At 39.6% G+C, this 27,713-nt stretch overlaps 1 protein-coding gene across 3 annotated transcripts in view; it reads right to left on the reverse strand.

Annotated features, from left to right (window-relative positions):
* LOC139733885 (uncharacterized) overlaps positions 1-27,713 on the reverse strand; it is a 105,964-nt gene that overhangs the window by 37,849 nt on the left and 40,402 nt on the right. For all 3 annotated transcript variants that reach the window (XM_071644688.1, XM_071644686.1, XM_071644687.1), the window contains exons 13-15: positions 18,486-18,697; positions 17,725-17,872; positions 5,437-5,588 (exon numbers count right to left, since the gene is read on the reverse strand). In XM_071644688.1, the coding sequence (XP_071500789.1) occupies positions 5,437-5,588; positions 17,725-17,872; positions 18,486-18,697 (512 nt within the window). The remainder of the gene's footprint in view (positions 1-5,436; positions 5,589-17,724; positions 17,873-18,485; positions 18,698-27,713) is intronic.

The raw sequence follows: 27,713 nt of genomic DNA on the forward strand, positions 1-27,713 counted from the left end.
AACATTCTAATCCATCAGCCTGGTTTCAACACATTGGAAAACTTACGTCTGGGCCTAGGAAGTCCCCCTTGATCCGAATTGAGATCATTGAACCAACAGATTATAAGTCAACTGCAGCCATAATTAACACACAGTTCGTCAATGTCGCTTCCGACATCCCGCCGCTTGATGCACTTCACCTCCCGGCATTTCTTCCCTCGAGAGCCCTGCCCCCTTGTACAACCATGGGAAGTCTACCGAGAGCTCAAGCGCATCAAACCCCGTACAGCCCCAGGACCTGATGGCCTCCCCGCCCGTTTGGTGAGGGAATTCGCATTGGAACTCAGTTCGCCACTCACAGACATATTCAACGCCTCCTTTCAACAAGCGAAAGTCCCAGAACGATGGAAGCGCGCATGTGTAGTGCCCATCCCCAAGACCACACCACCATCTATCGACAATCTCAGACCAGTGTCTCTTACCGACCACATTGGAAAGTAGCGGAGAAGTTCTTTGCAGGATTAACGCTTCGCGATCTGCAACCACTAATTAACAGATTGCAATTTGGAAACCATAAAAAAAGTCTCCACATCCCACTACTTGGTCAGTCTGGTTCACGCGATTCACATGAATGCTGACAAACAGAGGTCAATCTCCACGGTAATCTCTATCGATTATAGCAAGGACTTCGATCGGATAAATCACAATCTCGCGTTATAATACAAAAACTGGTAACTGCTTATAAATGTTCGTGAGTGTGTGGTTGACTGGATTCGTGATTTCTTGTCGAATCGTACTCAATGTGTAAAATATCCTAATACATATTCAGATTGGCAGGAGCTCCGCTCAGGAGCCCCAAAGGGGACCCGGCTTGGCCCCAGCATCATTCTGGCGATGATTAATGATGCATGCAGCAACGAAGTGATCCCTTGCTTGAAATACGTGGACGACCTCACCCTTCTGTAGTGCAGAAACCTTGGAGCAGTATCCACCATTCAGGAAGTAGTGACACGTTAGCACATCTTTTCAGATCAAAACTTCACGAGACTTAACCCGGAAAAAATGCTCGTCAATGCAAATTTGTTTTGCTCGCAATGTGCCGCAACCATCAGATATCGTGATCGGAGATTCAGTTGTAGCCCAAGTGAATGAGATCAAACTTCTCGGTGTAACATTACAACATGATCTGAGATGGTCTAGTCACGTGAATGAAATGCTGAAGAAAGCCAATACGAGACTCCACTTTCTGCGAGTCCCGAAGGGTTTTCGTATGTGCCTCGCTGACCTGATTGCCATCTATTGTACCTTCATTCGCACTGTCGTGGAATATTGCGCGGTTGTGTGGTGCTCTGGCCTATCAGTTTCCCAGATAAATGACATTGAGAGAGTGCAGAAACGCGCGTGCCGCATTATGCTTGAATCACAGTATGAGTGTTACGATGACGCCCTAGTGAGATGTAACCTGGTGAAGTTAAGTGACCGTCGCATCTCCCTATGGGTGAAATTCGCTCAGAACACTCAAAGACAGACTATCGCCTTCATGACTTAATCCCAGCCAGGAGAATGAGTTGTCATGGACGCAGTTTGCGAAACAATCATGAATTCACAGAGCTGAGATGCAGAACAGAGCGATGTAGAAATAGCCCCATTCCATTCATGATAAGGTTAGTGAACAATAAGCAATGAATTAATAGTCCGGAAGCTGAGGTGTTGTATCATAATGGTTGTGTGATTGCTTTTCTCTTTTTTGTTGATAATCAGTGGAAATATATTTTTTCTTTCATTTTATGTCCTTGGTGAGATATATTGTGACGAGAGACTCCCTAAAATTAATTTATATAGTATGCTGCCATCACCCGGTTGACCATGGTCAGCTTCAGATTTTATTTTGTGTGCAATTTCAATCATGTTGTAATCGCACACATGATTATTATATAAGAGTAATTAAGAACATAGTTTTAAGTTGCTGCATGCAAATGTTTTTTTTCATTCTTTATACATCCCCTTACACCTTTTATACATCCCAGTCAAGAGAATGAGCTGTCAAGGATGTAATTTGCAAAACAGAAATGAATTCACAGAGTTGAGATGTGCACAAAACACAATGATGTAGAAATAGCCTCATCTCTTGTATGATAAGGTTATTGAACAACAAGCAATGATTTGTTGGTCGGGGTAGTTATGCAGTACATGTATTTGTATAATGGCTGCATGATTTTTTTCTTCTGTGTTTTTTTTTTTCCTGTTGATTATTAATGGAGACATGATGTTTTGTTGTACAGGAAGTGCTAGGTGTTATATTATGATGAGAGACCATTGAAATCAAATTGGATAGTATGCTTCTATTATCATCCGGTTGAACGTTGGCCAACTTTATGTCCTTTCGTAATTTCAGTCATGTTGTAACTATATAGGTCAAAATTTTGAACGATGTACAATTTAGCCAAAACAACGCAAAATTTAAAAAGTAGGAAATTCTCCCAATCATTTATCTTACGTGAAAGAGTATAATTCAAGATTTAATATGAACTCATTTATACTAGGATTTTCCCAGAGGAACAAGTTTTTATTCACCGCGGAAGTTTACCATGTCCAGAGCAACGAACGTCTGTGAGGAATAGTATTGCACATAGCCTACATTTGAATACCATTTAACATAGTTTGCAACGATCTGATTCAGTTCAAAATCGTAACGAAATATCTTAAGGGACATGTGCATGTGTTTGCAAAATATTAAGCTTGTACCCTTAACCTGTACGTAATTGTAGACAACTGATGACTTAACCAAATTCGTCATTTCTGTTGAAATATTGCTCTTCCGCTAAACACTTTCTCCACTTTACGCCCATTTTACAGAAACTCAATATTTTGACCTCTTATTTCAATATCCCATACATTAATCGTCCCAAATAATAACATAGCTTTTTTAGATGTATCTAATCTAGGCAGTCTCTATAACCCAACAAACATAGCTAGATCTGAGCTGATTTGGACTCAGGACAACATCGCCAATAACGTTTAATGGGCTACGATCTTTATTAGTAAATAGCGGAAGCCCGTTCGTGACGAAAACTGAGTATGATTTTGCATAAAAGAATGTTACGTCCCATGTACAGCCAGCAGACGTACAATTTTTGCAGGATATATTCATTAGGTGGAACACCAAATTTTCGTATACATTACAGTTGGGACAACAAAGCAGAATTTGCAGCAGCGATAGAAATGACATCACGGACGTTCGACTGTTTAGGGCTTTGATACTTCAATTATTGTTCTCTGTCATTTCATACGTGCTCATGAAGTTCTTTTGATTTTGAGGTACATACCCATGATATGTCAGATCCAGAACATGGTCAGATATTAGATGTCACGTACCGTAAAAAAAGCATATCATTAGTTTGACAAACAAAAATTATTGTGAAAATAGCCTTTTTACCGTATTTTTACTCTAAATATAAGTCCTTGTAAAAGGAAAAATATCAGTCAAAGTTCAACCAAACCATACATTTTCTGAAAGGAAATTTACCAGGCTTTGAGCTTACATGAAAGAATCTGGTTTTGTAGATCATCCCGGCGTGTTCTAAGGGAAATAATGACATAAGGTACGAAAATTCGCAATTGTACTTTGTTCAAAATTCTCACCCATATATATGATTATAAATGTAATTGAGAATATATTTTTGAACTGTGAAATATATATGTATTTTTTAACATTTTTATATATTTCAGCCAAGAGAATGAGTTGTTTAAAAGGAAGTGATTTTGTAAAATGATAATGAATTTATAGAGATAATATTAATGAATAATAACCAATGAATTATGGGTCAGAGTAGCCGTGCTGTATCTGTATAAGGGTTGGATGATTTCATTTTTCTCTTTGCTTTTGTTATCAATGGAGACATGATATTTTTATATATAATATGAAGTGTTAGGTGTGATATAGTGATGATAGACTTTAAAATCAATTTGTAGAGTATGACGTGTTAGGTGTGATGGTATAGTGATGAGAGATTTTAAAATTAATGTGTATAGCATGTTGTTATCACCCGGTTGACCACGGACAGTTTTTTATGCGTTTTTTGTAATCTCAATCATGTTGCGATTGTATATACATGCAACTCAGAATATATTTTTCAAGTTGTGATATATATATATTTTTTTGGTATTTTTCATACAGTCAGACACAGTATGTAAATATGTAGAAATAGGTTTTTTTTTTAATCTCTCTCAGGAACACAATATTGAATATGATGATGTATGATTATGCATGCGTAGTTTTGAAATGGGTTGTTGGATTAAAGAATATGTAATTTTTTTTTTTGGTAGTATATACATTGTAGCTGCACATATTTCTGGTAAAGAATAACTGTTTAAAATATATTCATATAATTTATATATTTGTGATATCGAGTGGATAGATTTTATGTATACACACATATATGTGTTTGTTTTTTGTGTAGACATATCTGGCAATTGTTTTGTGCAATATATTTCATGTCTATTGTTTTTTAATGTGGATGTAATGTACGACATTTCAATGTATCTAATTGCAATGTATTTCAGCCTTCGGGCTGCGATTTTGCAATACCCAATAAACCATTCTAATAATGATAATAATAATAATATACCTACATGACAATGCACACATCATATGTGACCGTGCACCTCAAAACGAACATAAAGTCGCACACACTGATTTTGCGCGAGGACTGAAAATAAGTGAAATGGGTCAACCTAGCCGAACTTGACTTTTTCATATATTCTGAAAGAGCGGGTCTCCTTTTACATTATGCTAAAATTTGGTATCATAAAACGGGCAGGAAAGTGTGTTTTTTAGCAGTTTATCTCGAATATTTTTGGTGGAATAGTGTGATTAGGTGTGTCTTTAGAATCCCTTTTTTCATTTCTGAAACCTTGTCCACACTCTTCACTTTCAACTCTAATAACTTTTGAAAAGATAGTCCTACGGCTTTGAAAGTTGGCAATAATTATGGACAGAATATGTTAATGAGGCATGTTTAATTTCAGTTTAATCTGATAATCCCTTCATTGCTGTTACTCTGGTAGTTTACTTCCTGTTTTTGTCCCATTCATCGCACAGCCAGCACGGTTTGGTAAAGATTAAGCGCTTGAATAGACATTGTACTTCAGAGCCTCTTTTCTCAGTTCACACTTTTCCTGAGTTTGTGCTTTCTTTCCAATATTTAGGTAGGTTAGGAGAGTCAATTTGATTTGAGTTATACATCATTTTAAAGCTTAAAGTCTGCTCTTTCAGAATACGGTCTTAACTAAAAATTCATGTCTGGCGACTTTTTGTTTTGCTTTGAGGTGCAGGGTCACATACAACACATTATATATACATTGTATTCATTTAGTAACATTTTATATTATGAAATATAATATGAGACATTGCAATTGTAGTTGCCATATTCTTTGCTTTTTTTCACCGCAACTTACCCGGGCTGACCATGATCCCGCTCGGATGGCGACGGTTTGGGGTTGGTTAAGCCGACAGCCAGCCACGTCATGATTGCTGCGACCGAAGCTGGACGATGCCGAGAGGCTGGTGAGTGCGATCCGGCCGTCTTCGATACCGAGTTTACCCGCAACTGGCACCACGAGGGATTGCAGGTATTTGAGGGCAAAATAATATTTCGGAATCATATTATGATTCCAACTAAATCAAGCTGACTTTTATAATACGATTTATAATGATTTTAAATGATATGGGAGAAATTTCTTGAAATTGAAACATAACGTATAGACTAAATAAGTTTTTGATTTATTACTATTATTTTTTGATACTGAAATTGTTTTTCACAAAAAAAGAAAAGAAAATACTATTTACAGGGATTGTGCCACATTTGCATGCCCGACACAGTCGACGGTGTGCTAATTTGGCATACTCTGCTCAAACGCACAAACCCGCCCAAACCGATTGATAAATCGCCAAACGCCATGGCACAATAAAAACATTTCTCGCAATTTTATTTCTGTCACAGTCATATAGCTTGTATTATATGTGACGATTGACTATCGAGCTATGTTTTTTACTGGATTTGCGAGTAAATTCGAAGTTTCTGTCACGTGTTTTGCGAACGAAAGTCATGCCTCTGCAATAATGCTTGCTGCTGGTCATTTGAGGGGAAAACAAGCACACAAATATTCATAGATATATCACACGATTTACATCAAAGCAAAGCTTTGCATTTCTCTACAACTTTGCTCATTGCATGTCCAGGTTAACAAAAATCAAAGTCACATGGATTTGAAAAAACATAATGTTTTCCGAAAACATGACTATGTTGCTGTCTCAGAATAATGTGGCACACAGGGGGGTTACGCTATGGCACATAAAGAGCTAATTCTCCAATGGACCTACACACATACATTTTTTTTCTTTTGTTGGTTGTAATCAGTGCATTTACTTTTAACTTAATAATAATCTCACAATAATTATTTTGTCATTAAAACAGGTCGACTAGCATATTTTTTTAATGTCTAATACGAATATTTAAAAGAAATTTTGAGGTCAAATACAACGATCTATTAAAGACCTGATAAAATGCTTGCAAAATGTTTTAATATGCGAAGGAAATGTAAAATATATGTCATGATTATCAATTTAAATATGTTGTCAGTGACGTTCCGGTTTTTATCGCTTCTAGAAACTTCCCCAAATATCACATTTTTGAAGGAACCCGTTGCAGCTTTTGCGAAAATAATAGTCACGTGACCAACACCCCTGAACCGATTGATGGCGTATAAGCACGGAGTTGTGCTCAGTTAGCAGACGCCGCTCAGCACAAGCACTCAGATTACTAGCTTGGTACACGCGCGTACACGATAGCTAGCCCGGCCAGACCCGGGCACCGCGGGATGTGCGCTCCCGGTCGACCCACTGACTGTCGACATGTACGCATTACCACGTACATTATCACTAAGTTAGCTTGCACAGATACCTTTTACCTCGAGCATAATGTCTTCCCCTATATGGGTAAACTTCGACATTGAAGATGATGATGAAAACTGCAGCTCTGACGATAGCGGAGAAGAAGAGGAGGCACATGAAGTTGAAGGGGAAGATGGGGAGGGAGAGGCAGCCGATGAACCAGAACGTTATCGTGGGGCTGCACCTTGCCGATATGAACCATCTGCATCTCCCCCGCTGCCAGTGCAAGAGCGTATGAACATGGCACCAAGCCCGAGAATAGACCTCACGGAAACAATCGCCTGGGCAATACAGAGTGGTATGTCTGGTATGCCCCCATATATAATTGTTTAACGTTAGATAGGATATACTGTTTTCTACATGATTGACATTTTAAGTTGTAACTGTTTGTCTAGTATTAAAGTAGATTAGAAGAACAGACCCAGCTCGCTCACAAAGTGAGCGGCTACTCCTAGACGGCCGCAGCAAGCAAGCGGGAGCGTCCCGGCCGTAGTCTGGCCTGTCGGCCGGCGCTTACAAGTTAAACTACTAGTAGTAGTCTAGTAGTAGATCTAGTAGCAATCAACTAGTAGTTATAGTAGTCTACTAGTAGTAGTAGTCTACTAGTACTACTACTAGTAGTAGTACTATTACCACTACGGCACTAGGTCTAGTAGACTAGTAAGTAGGTAAATACTAATAGCAGAATCTTTGGTAGTAGTACAGAGGCTACACTCTAACGCCTAAACGGTTAGGGGGATATGTTGTTACAGGGTGGGTCGTGGCTATTAAAAAAAAAAGAAAAAAAAAAGGCCTAAGCCCTAACCAGTTTCCCATAGTCAGTTTCTGCAATATTTGTTATCAGTAATTTAGATGCGCCATTTTCCAAGAAAAACGATACCAAGAATGATCGTCAATTTTGGTCGAGTAGTTTTTGTTTTATGCTAAAAATCATACTGTGGAAGGAAGCCCAAACGCCGTGCTTATCTACCGATGAATGCCACGGTGGGGCTGGGTTCACGAGTAGGTTTAGGCCTGTAAAGCAGGCGAGTCGCCAAAGTATTACTGTAGTACAGACACGCAGTGGTAGTGGGGGCTATCGTGAAATAGGCCCCACCGCAGTGCGCGTGCACCGTACCCGTGCGTTTATAGTAAGCAAGGGTAGGTCCTCCTCTAGGGTTTAGGGTCAGGTAGGGTTGTATTTGTGGTTAAATTGGCCGTTAAATTAGTCGAGGGCCATATTATGAAGTCATTTTCGCCGCATTCACGAGTATTGACTGTGGAAGGCAGCCCCACCGCCGTGCTTACCTACCGAGATGAACGCCACACGGTGGGGTTGAATTCACGAGTATTTAAACAGGCGAGTCGCCGTAGTATTACTATTAGTACGGACACGCAGTGGTGGGGCCTATTTCACGAGTTTGCCGAAAATAATGGATATCCAAGCGGTAGTAAATCCGATACACTTCATTAAATATTCTTTTGTCTAAAGGCTTAGCCGGTGACAATAGTGCAGCGCAGCACCTGCTATGCGCTCGCTAGCTCGCTCCCCCGCCAGCGCTAGCAGCCAGTGCAGCCGCCGGCCGCCGGCTGTCGCTGCGCTGCGCTATAGTATAGCCTTGCCAGCTCGCTGGTTATGGCTGACTGGTCGTGAACGACTCCGTTCTTAGACGTCACCACAATTTAAAAGTGATAGTGCGCCGCATGCGGCGAAAGTATAGATAGTTTTGCAAAACCGAGGAAATTGCATCCATTAGGTTAACAAATGTGACCGTGCACCTCAAAACGAGCATAAAGTCGCACACACTGATTTTGCGTGAGGACTGAAAATAAGTGAAATGGGTCAACCTAGCCGAACTTGACTTTTTCATATTTTCTGAACGAGCGGGTCTTCTTTTACATTATGCTAAAATTTGGTATCATAAAACGGGCAGAAAAGTGTGTTTTTTTAGCAGTTTGTCTCGAACGTTTTTGGTAGAATAGTGTGATTAGGTGTGTCTTTAGAATCCCTTTTTCATTTCTGAAAAACCTTGTCCACACTCTTCACTTTCAACTCTAATAACTTTTTGAAAGGATAGTGCTACTGCTTTTAAAGTTGGCGTTAATTATGGACAGAATGTGTTAATGAGGCATGTTTAATTTCAGTTTAAGCTGATAATCCCTTCATTGTTGTTACTCTGGTGGTTCACTTCCTGTTTTTTGTCCCATTCATCGCACAGCCAGCACGGTTTGGTAAAAATTAAGCGCTTGAATAGGCACTGTACTTCAGAGCCTCTTTTTTCAGTTCACACTTTTCCTGAGTTCGTGCTTTCTTTCCAATATTTAGATAGGTTAGGAGAGTCCACTTGATTTGAGTTATACATCATTTTAAAGCTTAAAGTCTGCTCTTTCAGAATATGGTCGTAACTAAAAATGCATGTCTGGCGACTTTTTGTTTGTTTTGAGGTGCAGGGTCACAAATATAGAACAAAATTCAGAACAGTAAAAAACCCCGCACAACCATAGAATTACTTAGAATGTAACATTTAAAGATAATAAAAAGATTTGGTACCTCAAAAGTGTCCTTGAATTTCCTTGTCTTAGTTTGTGTTTCAGGTTAAAGTACCTTTCATATAACTAACACTGTGAGACTTACTAGCCCCAAAGTGCTCTCATGTCTTAGTAATCATGCAATTAACTGCGACCAGCAGCCCCATACGCATAGCGACCAGCAGTCCCATACGCATAGCGTAATCGGGCTTCGCATTGTAGCATTCAGGATCATGACAGATTTAGTATCGCAGGGTAAATGTCAACTTAAAATCCCATAAATTCTTCAATTTGAAGACTTACCAATTAAGTTGAAGTATTGAAAACAGGCTTCGGGCAACGTTTGGTTCTGCCTTTAGTCCCTTTCTGTTCGAATTGATGACTGAATGTGACTCGGTCGACAGGACCTTAGGAGAGCTACATACAGTACACTGAATACTACAGCCAGTGCATGCGAACACATCACATGCACACAAATTTCAAATCCATGAACGGATAAGATGTTTGTGTGCGCATGCGCTGGCCATGGTATCCAGTGTATGTACTTAAGTAGCTCTCCCAAGGTCCTCTCGACCGAGTCACATTCAGTCATCAATTCGAACAGTGCTAAAGGGGCTATTGGCAGAACCAAATGTTGTTCGAAGCCTGTTTTCAATACTTCAGCTTAATTGGTAAGTCTTCAAATCGAAGAAATTTTCGGATTTTAAGTTGACATTTACCCGCGATACTAATTCTGTCATGATCCTGAATGCTACAATGCGAAGCCCCATTACGCTATGCGTATGGGGCTGCTGGTCGCAGTTAGCTATGCGTACAATGGGCTGCACGCTGCTGGTCGCAGTCAGTGGTTTCGTACAATATTTATCGACGCTGTACAGCGTTGGCTCTGGTACGAAACCATTATTGCATGATTACTAAGACATGAGAGCACTTTGGGGCGAGTAATTCTCACAGACAACGTACTTTAACCTGAAACACAAACCAAGACAAGGAAATTCAGGGAAGCTTTTGAGGTATCAAAACTTTTTATTATCTTTAATATTATTACATCATTGAGAAAAAAAAATGCCTAAACCATTTTATTAGGTCTGTAAGTCATAGAATTATAGCGGTTCCAAGGAATGGCGTAGTTTTTGGTTGAGAAGGGGATACTCAGGTTTCCAAGGTGTTGGTTGTGTGTGTGTGTGTGTGTGTGTGTGTGTGTGTGTGTGATTACGAGAAACCTCTTAGAAAATATGAAAGAACATTATTTCAAGAAGAATTCAATGTTTAATTGATAGATATTGATTTAGAAATGGCTGAGATATCCAAAACAACGTAATCATAATAAGAAATGGGACCCCCCTTTTTAAGGACCGCTTTATTTTATTTTGTTTAGGATATCTCAACAATTTCGAAACTGATTTTTATCAAGTAAACTGTGAATTCCCCTTAGAATTGTATGACCTTTAACATTATTACACAGTTGTTTCTATCTCGCAAAAAAAAAGTTAAAAAGTAACTGAATCTTTATCTCAACCAAAACTATACCATCCCTTTAACGCCTCGTTCTAAATAAAAATCGAATGTTTAAATAAACTGACATTAATGATATAGTGATATCAAAAGCTGCATTGCATATTCTTGGCAACCATTCTGTATGCAAACTAAGATGTAACTCATGTAATTGTATTTTAGATGCATTGTATAAGTTATTGATGAAAATGATAATTGTTAAAAGTATTCATACTACCGATACTTTGTACAATGTTAATGAAATTGCAGAAAATTGGTGTATTTGTGACCCTGCACCTCAAAACAAACAAAAAGTCGCCAGACATTAATTTTTAGTTAAGACCATATTCTGAAAGAGCAGACTTTAAGCTTTATAATGATGTATAACTCAAATCAAATGGGCTCTCCTAACCTATCTAAATATTGGAAAGAAAGCACAAACTCAGGAAAAGTGTGAACTGAGAAAAGAGACACTGAAGTACAGTGTCTATTCAAGCGCTTAATCTTTACCAAACTGTGCTGGCTGTGCGATGAATGGGACAAAAAACAGGAAGTAAACCACCAGAGTAACAACAATGAAGGGATTATCAGATTAAACGGAAATTAAGCATGCCTCATTAACATATTCTGTCCATAATTAATGCTAACTTTCGAAGCAGTAGCACTATCCTTTCAAAAGTTATTAGAGTTGAAAGTGAAGAGTGTGGACAAGGTTTTTTAGAAATAAAAAAGGGATTCTAAAGACACACATAATCACACTATTCTACCAAAAATGTTCGAGATAGACTGCTAATAAAAAAAAAACCACACACACTTTCCTGCCCGTTTTATGATACCAAATTTTAGCATGATGTAAAAGAAGGTCCGCTCTTTCAGAAAATATGAAAAAGTCAAGTTCGGCTAGGTTGACCCATTTCACTTATTTTCAGTCCTCACGCAAAATCAGTGTGTGCGACTTTATGTTCGTTTTGAGGTGCACGGTCACATTTGAAAAAAAAAAGTAAAAAGAGAGTAAACCAAATCAAATCAAATCAAAATAATTGCAAAGCATCTTGAAGGACACGCAATACCCGACGTCGTGTAAAATCTTGTCCATGTGAAAAGCAAAGCAGTATTATCATTATCCCCCTCACAAGTAAATAATTATATCATTCACTCATTAGGTGATACGCTATCAGCGTATCACCTATTGTGATTGTCAAAATCTCTCTTTATTTTTTTTTATTCTTCTTTCTTTCTGGACAATTTTGTGTCGTCAATATCTCAAGAATGACATAACGAAATAACATGACATTTTCAGTCAACATGTCTCATGACAAAATCTAGCCACAATAAGGTTTTCATGACAGTAACATATCTATGACGTCATCTAGGCGCCATTTTGTGATTTTCGGACCTTGTCACATGATCGATCATAACTTCATAACTAGATGTCATTTCTGTATCATTTTCGGTGGACATGAAGTTCAGGTCACGCTCTATCTTACTTTTTAACGCTAGTTACACAGGTCATCATTACGCGCGCGTAAGCGCGCGTCAAAATTTTAAAAGGCTCAAAACGACTTCCCAATGGGAAATCTCGAAGTTTCAGACAATTTTAAGCGTTTCAAACATTTTCTCGCGTGCGCGTCCGTCCGCGCAATTCCGCGCGCAGAGCCCGTAAGCAACATGAAAATGCAATTTTTTTGACTGATTTGGATTCCTGATACTTTGAGTAACAATATCCATTGATTTCCGATCGATTTCGACCTATAACAAAGGAATGCACTGGCGTCAAAGTTGAAATTCCACGTGCGCGTCTTTCTGCAAATATAGTGAAAAAACATGTCTTTGTTTATTTCGCCATGGCTCTTTAAATCGTCCGTTGACCCTATATTTCTATTGCATATTACAAAAGTATATGAATTGTAAATAACATTCCTGGTATCAATATTGCCAGGAAAACGCGATGACGTCATCATATCGTCATTTTAGATGAAAAAAGTGGAATTGATTTTTTTGAGGTACTGTTTCTGACATTCATTTGCTCGTATCTCTGTTGTTTAAGCTCAATATTATCCCAAATTCAGATATGTTGCAGTTTGAACATTTGCCTTTCAAGTCCATGTGATGGTTTTGAAATATGATGACGTCATCACACTAGAAATTGTGATTAAAGGTAAAGACTCAAAATCAGACAAGTTTACGTGTTATGTCTATGGGAGGTGATTTTTTTTTTTAAACCATGCATTGACTTGACAACGTTTAAGCACCTTTACCTCATCTGATTTTGCTCCATTTCCTCTGAAACATAAATATGTTGTAGTTTAGACAATAAGCTTTAGTAATCATGCATTTTATGTTTTCAAATCTCCTCATCAGGTTGACAATTTTGCAATTTAAAACTGAAAATGAGAATGCAATCTGTACGGAACGATTCCCAATTTTTCTTTGCAACTGTATATTGATCGAATCCACGCTGCCACTTGTGAGAAATTGAATAGCGCCATCACAAGTCGACACTGTCACAATAGTATTTACATTTAAGTTTTGCACTCGATCTTCAGGACAGCAATGTGGCATAATCTGTTAGCGCGCTGGTTCTTCATAACGCCATACCGGAAGGCGAGAGGTTCGACCCCCGCAGGACTTTTATCCGTTCTTTCTTCTTTTTTTTCTCTCTTTTTTTTTCGGCAGTTCAGCTTTACTCCGATGTCATTTATCGTATTATTTTATCAAGTGTACGTAACCCGTGAACACGGCTGCTCTATTTCCCTTGCTTTGTATTGGAGTTTGGAGATTGGGTTTGCTTCAATAATTTTGTCACACTTAATGTTGTAAATTTCCCCTTGTTACAGTGTCCCGCTTGCCACGATTCGTTTTCTCTTTCCTTTTCTCTTCATTTGTTCTTGTTATACTGTAGCAGGATATTTAGGAACGTGTTCGTTTACATAACTAACATGAATGGGAACTGAATTAATTAACTCTAGTCCAGGTGCATGGCGTCTCGCTTATCTCTTTGGAATTCCAGGTTATTGTTTGACCAAATAACGGAGTTAAAGACAGGCAGGGAAGGAAGTGACTTGATATTGCTTCATAATGAGGAATTTCGGGCAACACCTTTCCAAGTGTAGTGATTATGACGGGGTTCTCTGTCGTTTATTTTCGTCATGGCTGTTTCACTAGTTAGCCATAGGTGATATTATGTTGCTGGCATCTGGGAGAATAGAACAGATCAGTACCAAACTGGAATAGCCCTATAAGCAATGTGGTAAGCGTTCAATTTTTTGCATCATCTTTCTTCTTTAAAGTCAATCACTACTGATCGAAATACGCAATATAATATGACACGTTCCACTGGTAGTTTAGGCAAAGGGAGTTAATGCATGATGCAATGATAAATGTGCTACCATTGATTTTAGAGACGTCATTGTGGTGTGGTACTGGTGATGGTAAGGGAACCATAGATTGCTTTTAAAGTAATGAGACAATCATTGGACCTTTGCATCAAGACCGTATTCCCATCTAGAATATAATGCATGTTCGTGCGGCGTTTTTTTTTTTAATCCTGACGTGGACATTTTTTTTTCTTGTTTTTAATTTAAGAATGTTATATCTAAATTTGTTTCTTTCCCCTAACATTTGTTTTTTGTTGAATATAGAGTTAGACGTTCCGTGATCGAGTAGAAGAGCAGCGATTTAGTTACAGTTTCAATGCATCTTGTTTACCATCTTCTCTGACATTAAATTGATGGTTTTTATATTTGACATTGTCTGTCTATTTGCCAGTTTATGCTCATAAACCACTGCTATAACAACTAATACATTTGCTTCACCTGTCACACGCAATGACATGGATTGCAGTTGTGCATGCAGTTTTCCTTTTGCCACCTCTCGTTTTTCTCTCCCCTTTTCCCTCACTTTGGTTTTGTTATACTGCAGATGGGAATGATTACAATAGCATAACCCAACTTAAAGTAGGAATGAGAACTGAATAAATTAACTCTGGGCCAGGTGTATATAGCGTCTCGCTCATCTCTTTGAAATTTCAGGTTGCCATTGTTCGACCAACGGAGTTGAAGACAGGCTTTATGTTGCTATAGAGGTATCTCGCGCCACATGAATGGAATGCATACGCTGTTTAGTATTAGTAATACACTTTTTCATGCCCATCCCTGCCAATAAAAGTGTGTTTGACGGGGTTCTGTGTCATTCTGCCTACGAGAAAGCAAAGTTTTATTTTCGCCATGGCTGTTTCTCTATGCGTAGCCGTGGGTGATGGGTGTTGTTGGCATCTGGGCAGTAAAGAACCGAGTATCATGCTATAATACCCCCCCCCCCCGTTAGGTTCTAAGCGTTCAATACGGTGATATATCTTTCTTCTTTATTATATCGATCACTGCTGATGGAATTACAGAATTATGTTATGACACGTTTCACTCAAAGCTTAAAAAACAAAGTTTATGCACGATACAAGTAATGGTGCATGAGTCCTATAGGCCATTGATTTTAGATGAGAAATTATGATATGCCTAAAGTAGTGGTGTCATTGATTAGGAATTAATGACACGATTAAGCACTCCTTCCACTTCTAACTGTCCCCTTTGAATGTGTGTCGATCACGTGAGATCGTCATAAATTATCATTCACGTATAAGCTTACGTTCAAAGTGTACTCTTAGTTGGAGGAGACCTATAGTTACATGGTTAAAGGTGATGTTTTGCCCTTTTCTCTTTAATTGAGGTATCACTTTCGTCCAGGATAAATCACATTCTCATGTAAACAGACTCACTTGCTCTATATCCCCTGTTTTGTATCGGAGGCTTCATTGGTTTTACTGCTGGTAAATCTCACAGGCTTGTATATAGTTGTAAGAGCTCTCTGAACTGATCATTGTGATAGCAAGATTAGAGGGAGTCATATTGGTTATGTAAATAATGGTCAAAGGTCATGTTTTAAAAGGCCACTGTTAAAGCCAGGATGGTTATAAACACTTAATTGTCATGTTTTATTTGTACGTGCCGAGGATCACTTGGACCCCGTTTACAGTGCGAGGCTCGGCCGCGTTCGGTGTAAACGCGCAAAAGGCCAAATGCGGGGCCAAAATTGGCCTCGCATTAGGCCACGCTCTGGAGGTGGTCTCGGCCGCGGCCGAGCCGCGGTCGCGCCCGGCCTTTTTCTCAGTGTAAGCGCAAACTGGGCTAAATGCGCGGCCAATTTTAGTCTGGCTTCCAAACCCTCGCCTGTACTATTTCGCTATTCAGGATATTAACTACTTCAACGTCGAAAACTAGTATAGTTTAAGGTGGTTTTGTCCTGCAAAGGATTTTCTCCTTCGACAAAGGCCTTTGCCCGAACGGCGACTTCGTCGCCACGGAATTCAGTTGGCAAAGGATCTGAAAACCAGACAATACCAAATTGCGTTTGTTTAAAAGGGTAGAGCACCACTACGACAAAATATTGAAAGGTTCGAATCAAAAGCGCGGCCGAGCCCGGCAGTGTAAACGGACTAAATTGCGGGGCTCGGCCTCGCAATTGAGGTTGTCCTTGATTGCAGCTCGGCCGCGGCTCGGCCCAGCCCCGCACCGTAAACGGGGTCTAAGTTTATGCACTGTAAGTACTCAAAAAGTCCGTAAATCGACTTAGTCGCACACGCACAGAATTTCCACTTAGTTTGTGTGACAGAAAAACAAATGTGATCTGAATAATGTAGGCCCAAAAAAGTTCAACTAAGTATCTCATTAGAACTTCAAGGTTCTGTATTACATTCTTTTCTTTGTCGATCACGGATGACCGACATCTGATGACCCCAAGCGTATCACCTAACTCGTCTTCAGTGTGACGAGTTTCATATCTCGTTAAGTTTGTGTTGCTCACCCAGTAATTGCTCAAGAAACGTTTATTACTCCATGTGCACCGTAAGTGTTGCCTCTTAGAGCGATATACCCCTATTTAGAAAAGGCACGGTAATGTGTGCATGTACACGTGAATGAATGGTTACTGTTATCTTTATTTCTGTTAGCATTACATTTTTGTTATTATAACATTAGGTATATACAATCACAATATTCAAGCTCAAGTTCAAGTTCAAGTATATTTTGGTTTTCACACTAACATTATACACATCTCAATTTCTCTAGTGACGGAAATGATGCATGCAAATTTGTACAGGGTAAACGATATTTAAGACCTAATACAGTTTACGACTTATTAGTGCCGAGGTAATCACAGTGAAATGTCAGTAATATCAATTGCAATGTTACAACAGGTATAATTCTTACTCTTGTATCAAGCTTCAGGATTTCATGATACACACACACACACACACACAAACACACCCACACCCACGCACACACACACGCACACACAGTCACACACAAACACACAAACACAGTGGCGGGACGAGGAATTTCAGGGGGGAGGGGGGTGGCGCAAAAGATATTTTTGGTGCCACTTCCCAGTTTAATCAACCGGGTTTCATCTGCTGACAAGAAAAAAAAATAATGATAGTAAAGATAATGATAATGATTTATTATAACAATAAAAACAACAACAACAACAACAATAATAATATTGATAATGATAATAATAAAGGCTTCAGGGCCATGTTCTGATGCCACTAATTGGCTGATAAGATTTTTTTTTTTATAAAAGGGGGGGGGGGGGTGGTGGAGAAGCACCCGCACAACCTTTCAGGTTTTTTATCTTTTCATTTCTTTTATTTTCCAGAAAATGTAAGGTTTGCACGCCCGGTGCGCCCCCACCCCCTCCAACCTGGATCCACCAATGCACACAAGCAGCTGTAATCTCACCGTTAATTGGCCCGTCACCAAGCAACTCGAACCGCATGCTGATGTGGCCATACCAGGTTAATGGCAGAATTCGGACGTATCGGGCAGTAACCGGCATTGACAGTGTATTGACAACAAGACTATTCCTGTCGGTGTTTCCGGAGAATATCTGAATAAACATGATAAAAAAAAAATGTATGAATAGACAAGTGCAAGTGCAAAGTTAACACGTTAGACACTTGTTTGAAAAAGATAGTTAAGTCTCGGGTAAGGTGAAAAACGCGTCGGAAGAGAAAAAAAAAACTACTTTATCTTTATAATCATATGCCTTTAGCAACTGACGATTCCGGGCCAAATTAAGATCCGATTGTTCCTTTCAAGACTTCAAGATCTCTATCTATTTCTTTTTAGTACCACTTACGTACTTCCAGGTTAAAAAAACAAAACAAAACTGAACCTGTTCGATACATTGTGCAAGGGGGGGGGGGGGGGGGGAGGAGGGAGTTGGTCTTTTGTTCCGCCGTGTCAATCATGCCGATGAGTAAATTTTTGTGGGCGGGGCATGAACTGGCTGAATATCAACGTTTGGCGTAAGAAACAAAAAAAAAATAACAAACAAACAAACACCAAAAGACAAACTAAACTTGAAATTACTGCTGCGTATATTTTCACCTATATATTTCTTTTTCCTGCAGACCTCATTTTCAAGTCCAGCTACGAAATGAGCGTGAAGGTATGTTTCATTACATACATGGTCCTTTAAAGAGTGGGGACAAGCATACCATAGGTTTTGTATAATTGTCACCGACAACGTCCAGCAAAGTTGTCCCGCCGTTTGGCTTGTACTGTAGTTTGTAGCTCATCACCCACTGGTCATACTCGGATCTACCCTGGGTAATGACTCCATGGAGATGATAGTCGGTACCTAGATCGACTTGGATCCACTGGACGTGGTCGTTTACTTGAGCCGACCAGGCACCTGTCTGCCATCCATCTGGTATTCAGATTGCAAGGTGAAATCAGAATAGATAGTGTTTTCAGTTCTTCTTTTTCTTTTTACAGTATTGATATTGCATTCGAGTAGGAGAAAAAAAAATATATTTTTTTTTGAGGGGATGGGATGGGGAGGGAGGGGTTGGGGGTTGGGGGTTGGGGGTTGGGGTGGGGTGGTTGTTTTTCGTGTCTACTGCCGTTCTCTGGATGAGTAGTTTACAAGCTACACTATGTCATTCTTTTTAATAGGTTCCTAGCTTTTTCTTTTCGTTGTTGTTGTTGCTGTTTTACATCACAGTAGTAAAGTAAGTTCCCTTCCAGTGCAGGGAAGGCGGTGCATAAAACTTTGACATTTTCAGGGGGAGGAGGAGCAATCATGGGTGGCCCAATTCATTAGCTGCCCACTATAGGGTACATTTTATATATACAAGAGTAGCATCGATAAAGCATACGTGCATCAGTGATAAATCAGTAATAAAGCTGTACACGTTTTGTTACACGGGGACTCTCGAATTATACCGACCGGGCCAGCCATGCAACTCAGTAACGGGCATTAAGGGCCAGGTCGATGTTTCGCTACCCTCGCACATGCCGGGAGACTACATGAGCTACTATCATGATATATATCCACCCGACAATGATGTCGATTTTGTTTCATCTGTGTTCATGTTCGTTTCCTTGTTTTGTGTGTGTTTCATGTTTCTCTGTACCCATTTCGGTTTCCTTTCTTCTTCTAGGTCTGCATAGCTGCTGAGTTACGTTCAGGCGGGAAGCCAGCTATTAACTCCCGAATGTTTTATATTATATTTTTAACCTATGACTAACACAACAAATTTCGCTTTCAATTCTTTGAATAGTGATGAATTTTATGACACAGTAAGGCACTCCGAATCTGATCATGCAAATATTACTTCCAGATCGTATGAAGATTTCATATCCAATAAATACTATACCTCAGCACAAGAATTTGAATATAATTTTCACTCAAATGATCCAGTTCAGAGTCCATCATGTGTTTACTTGACTGAAAATCAGTATAAAAATCGTATTATGAATACAGTCGTTTTGACACTTGTGTTAGCTCATTTTAACATACGCAGTATCAACAGAAACTTTGACAAGTTGCGCTTACTCTTAGAAATCCCAGATCAAAAATCTTGCTCCATCATAGGGCTAACAGATACATGGTTGAACTCCAATATCAGTCATTTATTTTCTTTACCCGGATTTGAATTTGTATTTAGAAATAGAAACAAGAGAGTTGGTGGTGGAGTTGGTTTGTACATCTCGAAAAAATTTAGATACATTATACATGAAAAGATTAGTGTTATGAATGATGTACTCGAATCCCTTTTTTTGAATTGATAAATCCACATGGAAAAATATTGTGATTGGCGTAATTTACAGACCCCGAATTTGAATGACTTCTTGACATTTTTGCAGGATTTTACAGTAAAAAATCCCATTATAGTTCATAAAAAATACACTTTTGATGGGTGATTTTCATATTGATCTCATGAAATGTAACTCCCAAAACAACCACAAGAATTTATAGGAACGTTAATGTCTGCTTCGTTTTTACCATTAATTTCCAAGCCTACTCGTGTCGCCAGTCAATCGGCTATCCTCATAGACAACATTTTTTGTAACGTTCTTCCACTTTCTGAGTCTGGTATCGTCCTCTCAGACATCACCGAACATTATCCTATATTTGCTCAGGTTTCAATTAAATTGACTAAACAAAGTAATTATTATAAGCGACGTAAAATTACTGCAGATAATCTTACAAGTCTTCATAACAGCTTAAATGAAACCGACTGTTCTTCTGTATACAACACTTCCGAGGTCAACTTGTCTTATGACTACTTCACATGGGCGTAAATCCCGGGGGGATGGGGGGATATATCCCCCCCCCCCCCCCACACACACACTTTTGAAGGAGGGGGGGGGGATGGCCTGTACAAATATCCCCCTGAAATTCTCCCAAGAAAAAGATGTAGGAAAAAAAAGGAATGTGGTGACATTGATTTCAGCATGATGGATTATTGCATAGCCTATAATCTAGGCGGAGAATGCAGTTATTGTCTTTGTAATTTGCTGTTAAGCTAAACGTATGATGCAGCGAGATAATTGTCTTTGCCAAGCGATACATCTGATGCGGCGAGACTACGAACAGTGGACGCATCTACCGCGTCCGCTAGGCGCCACGATCGGTGGCAGTTTTTTTTTTTCCATGTAAGAAGACTGCCACCGATAAAAAAAAAATAAGAAAACAACGACAAACAACTGGATCATGTGGTGTATTCGCGCGCATCCACTGTTCGTAGTCTCGTCGCGTCAGACCAGCTGTATCCCCACCTAGGTTATAGGCTACATACTGTAATGCATTAGCCATGACGTTCGCACGCCCGCCTCGTGACGAGAGCATACTGCTGAACAGTGCTAGCTCGCGTACTTCTCTCGCACGCCAGTGCATGTAGAGCAATATCGACCGTTATGCATGCTTCGGATGTTGAACTACTATAGTAGCCACACAACCAGACGGCAACCAGCTGCATGCAACTAGGGAGGTGCTCTTCCCACCTCCTTAATGCAACCATGGACCTACGTTGTTGTAGGTCCATGATGCAACGGTTACAGCTCGTTATTCCGAAGGTTCGTTATTCCGAAGGCTCTTTATTCCTAAGATTCGTTATTCAGAAGGTTCATTGTTCCGAATTTCGTTTTCGGATTAACCAATCTTCGGAATAACGAACCTTCGGAATAACGCCACAAATTTTCGGATTAACGAACCCTTTTTCATTTTCGGATCAACGAACCTGTGGGTATAGGGAATTTGCGTGTTTCGGACTAACGACCCTTCAGAATAACGAACCTTCGGAATAACGAACAGCACCCGATGCAACCCAGTCGTAGGTCCATGGACGTAGGCGTGAACGAGTGCACCATGCCGAGCGCGATACGACTCACGTCGAGCTCCGCATGAGTTACCCAAAGATCTAGATAACAAACGAGTTCGTTAACAGCGTACGAGTTTGAGTCGTAGGAATTGCAACACATTTACCCTCTCCATATTGGCAGTGATTAGTTAGTATTCGTTTGCCTCCAGAAAAAACAAAAGGAACGGGTGTCGATTCCCATATTTTGCCATATGCAAATACCTCCATTAATCTAATGAACATAGCTTTAGATTAATGGTTCAGACCTATTAACCAGATTTCTTTTTGTTTTCATGGGAGATGTGCAAAAAACACAAGAAAGTTCACCTGTTAACAAACATATATCAATAGATTAATAAGACAAGTTTACAAGACATTCTAACAGTTTGCCAGAATAGTACGAAAAGATTTTCACTTTTTTTTTTCCAGTGAATAGGACCTACTTGGAATTGAGTACTGAAACGGATATTGTACCTTACCAAATCATTTTCACACGTTGGTAAGAATGTATAAAACCTGAAGTGTGCCGTGATCCAGAATGAATTTTACAACTGTATTTATGAGCCTGTTATGTTGTTGGAAAATAACGTTGCTTATCATGACATTGTGCTTAGTAGGGGCCAGATATGAAGCCATTAACTTGACAAAGATGGAAAAAAGGTGAGCAAAATAAATAGAACTATCTCTACGAAAAGGAAGGGCTGAACTCATTCTGATTTCTGCAAATATGAATGGTGTTTAAATGGTGATAAAATATACAGAAGACTCTTTAAGAAAAAATCTCAGGAAATTATTCAAATTGTCGGCATCTATGCCCAATTATGTTTGAACTTTCAAAGGCTACAGTATGTTAACATCTGATAGACCTGGGCTTCAGAAGTGCTCTGATATGTAGGCCTATGTTGCGAGATTTATAGTTAGAAAACGTTGGGTTGTCTTCAATTAAAGGACAAGTTCACCTTCATAAACATAAGGATTGAGAGAATGTAGCAATATTAGTAGAACACATCATTGAAAGTTTGAGGAAAATCAGACAATCCGTTCAAAAGTTATGAATTGTTGAAGTTTTTTTTGCAGTACCCGCTGGATGGGTAATATTATTCCCCCTGCCTTTAGAAAGAGGCAAGTCAATTGCTCTTTTATTATGCGAAAAAAGTGAAAATATGTTGAATTTGCTTTTATATTTTCTTTATACTGTTGTACGCATATGACTCACAAGCTGTAGTAGTCTCCCCATCCAGCGGTTCCAACACAAAAATTTAAAAAATTCATAACTTTTGCATCGATTGTCCAATTTTCCTCAAACTTTCACTGATGTGTTCTACTAATATTGTTGCATTTTCTCAATCCTTATGTTTATGAAGGTGAACTTGTCCTTTAAAGTACGGTTTGCTTAATCTATTCCTGAGATGTAACTGAAGTTAAAAGGTAAAATTTCCTTCAATACGAGATGAACTTTCAAGTTTTCAATCTCTGCCTATACGGTCCTTATATAACCTTGCGTTTCTGCATGATAATGTTTATTGTTTACTCTCCAAAGGAATGGGGTTCGACATAAAAGATAATATTCTATATGGTCGACTGGAATTACGGAACATAATTATGTTATTAGAGTCCACAAAGATTGTCATAGAGACACATACGGAGAAAAAAAAAACTGTGCTTGTTTGTTCAACCTTGTTTGCTTTGTTACTGTTTTATGTTAAGGTTTTTAACACATAATGTACAAAACTGATCTCGCGGAATAAATCTATTCAAGTGAATAAAACTATGTATATATTCACCTTTATCGAGCAATTTGTTCTCAATAGTGTTTTGATCAGAGGAAAACTAGTGTGTTAGTTGTCGCATGTCACAAGTTATCCCGGGTTACATGAAGAGCTGTCACTATACCTTGCCACTACAACTCGACTTCTGTGGAAACCGTTCTTCGTTATTCTGCCAAGTCCCCCCCCCCCCCCCCCCCCCCGTGAAAAAAAAAAAGTTCAATCGTGTGCAGTGGATGAAGTTGGGGGAGACAAATCATTTTGTCCTCCAAGCAATTCCCGAGATGAGGACAAATCTCGAACTTTCTTTATGGAAAATTGGACAACTACCGCCAGAATTATGCACCGGATCGCTGAATTGCAATCATAAATATGCAAAAGCTACTGGGTCCCTTTCGATAGACTTTGTACACTTTTGAGATTGACGTTTTATTTCCTTATATTTATCAAAGAGTGTGCAGCAGATCTTTCACTTACAAAAGCTCCCTCATATGCAGAGGCGTCGATGGAGGGGGAGGGGGATGGTTCCCCCATAAAAGTATTGGTGACAAACAGATCATTTTGCTCCTCCTTGTAACTCCCAAGAAGTGGAAAATAATGTTCTTACTTTTTTTTTGATAGAAGACTGTCTAAATATTTCACCCAAAGATGGCTGAATTTCAATTCTGAAAATACAAAATCTCCCTCGCGTCAGAGGGGGATAGGCCTAACCCCTCCCATACCCTCCCCGTTCAATCATTTCTACTTAATACACTTTAGATTGACATATTTCAAAATGTTTCATCCAAAGTGTGCACCAGGTCTGTTACTTCAGTTTAAAGAAATGCAAATGTTCCTTGGGTAGAAGGAGATATCTAGATACTTTCAATTAACGGAGGATCCCCCCCCCCCCTAAAAAAAAAAAAATAGTATACACTTCTGGGATTGAAATTTCCCCATCGATACTCCATAAATGTGTTTACGAGATATTTGTTGCTGCCAGTAATTGCCAGCAGTTGCACCCGGTGCGAACCCATCCCTTAATTTCCAAAGCGAAAAAAGTACAGCTACAAACGGCAGTTTTTGGACTGTAAAATGTCAAAATTTCGAGCTCGCTCGCTTCGCTCGCTCGCATTGAATCGTCATGCCATTCTTCTGATGTTGCTGTCGGGTAATTGCCAGCAGTTGCGCCCGGTGCGCCCCCCCCCCCCCTTATTTTTCAAAGCGAAAAAAAATATAGCTACAAACGGCAGTTTTGGGACTGTAAGATGTCAAAATTTTCAAGCTCGCTCGCATCAGGGAGGTGGGAAGAGAAACACCTCCCTGCTCGCATTTAATCGTTATGTCATTCTCCTGATGTTGCTGCCAGTATTAAATTGCCAGCAGTTGCGCCCGGTGCGCCCCCACCCCCTTAATTTCCTAAACGAAAAAAGTACAGCTACAAACGGCAGTTTTGGGACTGTAAAATGTCAAAATTTTCAAGCTTGCTCGCTTCGCTCGCTCGCATTTAATCGTCATGCCATCATCTCCTGATGTTGCTGCCGGGTGCTTACCAGCAGTTGCGCCCGGTGCGCCCCCCCCCCCCCCCTCCCCTATTTTTCAAAGCGAAAAAGATTATAGCAACAAACGGCAGTTTGGGGACTGTGAAATATCAAAATTTTCAAGCTCGCTCGCATTTAATCGTTATGTCATTCTCCTGATGTTGCTGCCAGTAATTGTCAGCAGTTGCGTCTGGTGCGCCCCCATCCCCCCCCCCCCCTCTTAATTTCCTAAGCGAAAAAATATAGCTACAAACTGCCGTTTTGGGACTGTACAATGTCAAAATTTTCAAGCTCGCTTGCTTCCCTCGCTCGCATTTAATCGCTATGCTATTCTCCTGATGTTGCTGCCGGGTAATTGCCAGCAGTTGCGCCCGGTGCCCCCCTTAATTTTCGAAGCGAAAAAATGTAGCTACAAAAAGCAGTTTTAGGACTGTAAAATGTCAAAATTTTCAAGAATCGTTATGTCATTTTCCTGATGTTGCTGCCAGTATTAAATTGCCAGCAAATGCGCCCGGTGCGCCCCCCTTAATTTTCAAAGCGAAAAAAATATATAGCTACAAACGGCCGCTTTTGGACTGTACAATGTCAAAATTCATGATCGCATTCATGATCTTCAGTGTAAGAATTAAGACAAGAAGTTTCTCTAAAATGCTACCATTTTATAGGCAAAATTGTTCAATAATAATCTACATAAAATGTACTGCTACCTTAAACATGTTGGACTGTTTCAAGTCGATAGAACACGCAAAAAAAAAATGAATCAAATTGCACCATTTACAACATCAATATGCAAAAAGAGTTCTCACTGTGGGAGGGGGGAAACCCCCCTCCCACACCCTCCCCCCTCGCTCGCATCTCTCCCTCGCATCTAACCGCTCCCCCTAAGATCAAATCCTAGCTACACCGGTGATAGGCCCCACTATTTAGGAGGCCTTCACAGTGATGTCGCACAGGCGGAGCAAGAGCTGAAATACAGTGTACCACGATGTAGTCATTTAATTATCTATGAATATTTCTTTTTCTGACTTGTTTTTTTATAGGAAAAAATCCCAAATTTTACCAAAAGTGTGCACTAGATCGCTGAATTTGAGATCTGAAAATGCCAAATTTTCCTCGTGTGGGAGGGGGATACCCCCCTCCCACACCCTCCCCCAGGCCGCTCCGCTCCCTCGCACAGATATTCAAACTCAAAGTCCTTCCCCTACCCCCCATCATTAAAACGGAACGATGCCCCTGTGATGATTGCTTCACTGACTTCAAACAAGAAAATTGACGAATACAATTAATAGCTACAGGAAAATATCTACTACGTTATTCAAGAAATGGATATCGTTATTAGCATTTTATTGACTTTATTTGGGCATTATTCAGGGCTGCGCTACTTTCTTGAAAGGGGGGGGGAGCAAAATCGCGTGTCAGTCAAGAAGAAAGAACATCAAAAGACAAGAGAAACAACAACAAAAAAGTCTTCATACTTTTAAGGTCTGATTTTCCGCCGAAAGTCGGCTGACAAGAAAAAAAAACAAAAACAAGAACAAAAAGTCGTCATATTTTTGCTGCTACTTCCCTCCCACTTTGCATGGAAAAGAGTGGGACATTTGATCCCTGTAAAGTGTGTGTGTGTGTGGGGGGGGGGGGTGGCAAGCTCCCCCCCCCCCCCCCCCCCCAAGGGCTGCGCCGGTCCGCTTATGGGCTTGTAATCGTGGTGATGGTGACTATCGCCAATCATCCCCCCCCCCCACTCCTCAGTACGGATTTACGCCGTTGCTACTTCATATCTATTATTACCTCCGAAATTAATAACCATATTCCCCTGCGTAATATAAAGAACAGATATAAGCAAATTCCAAGACTCCCGTGGATAACCCAGTCTATATTACGATCTATAAACAAGAAAAATCATTTCTTTTATAGATACAGATGCAACCCCACTGAAAAAAATAAGAACAAATATGTTTCATACAAAAACACACCAAATTATTACGCAGAAGAAAAATTTTTACGTAAATCAGATAAGTAAATATAAAAATGATATTAAAAACACATGGAAAACATTACAAAATGCTATGAATACACCTAACAACTCATCTAATATTTTTGAAGTTCGATGGGGCAATGCCTCCAGCAATACTCCCGCTGGCATGGCCGAAATTTTTTATGATTTCTTCTCCTCAATTGGAAAAAAAATTATCTCACAAAATTCCTCTTTCTAGTAAATAAAAAAGTGATTTTTTACATACACCTAACTCCAAAACTATATTTTTGACCCTACATATAAAGAAGAAATAATAAAGATTGTTGCTAATTTGAAAGAAGGAAAAAGTCCTGGCCACGACGGAATTGACAACCATTTGAGAAAAATCATAATTCCTCAAATAGTGGATCCCATAGTACACATTATCAATTATCGCTTACAACTGGCCATGTGCCAAATAGTATGAAAATACGAAGGTAATTCCTATATATAAGAAAGGGGAGAAGGATGATGTCAATAACTATAGACCAATATCTTTATCATCTTCCATTTCTAAGATTCTCGAAAGAATAGTTTACATCAGGACAGAACGTTTTCTTAAAACCTGCGACATATTTTCAAATGTTCAATTTGGATTCAGGGAAAACCACAGCACAACACACGCACTACTCGCCCTCATCGACAAAGTCACACACGCACTCGACACATTTTCACACACAATAGGTATCTTCTTAGACTTTTCCAAGGCCTTTGTCACGATTAACCATAGAATTCTTCTCGCCGAATTATCCAATTATGGCATACGTGGAAAGGCCTT

The sequence above is a fragment of the Diadema antillarum genome, unplaced genomic scaffold (genome assembly GCF_040938485.1).
Source record: "Diadema antillarum isolate AM-2024a unplaced genomic scaffold, OU_Dant_1.0 seq00000501_RagTag, whole genome shotgun sequence".
NCBI lineage: Eukaryota > Metazoa > Echinodermata > Echinoidea > Diadematoida > Diadematidae > Diadema > Diadema antillarum.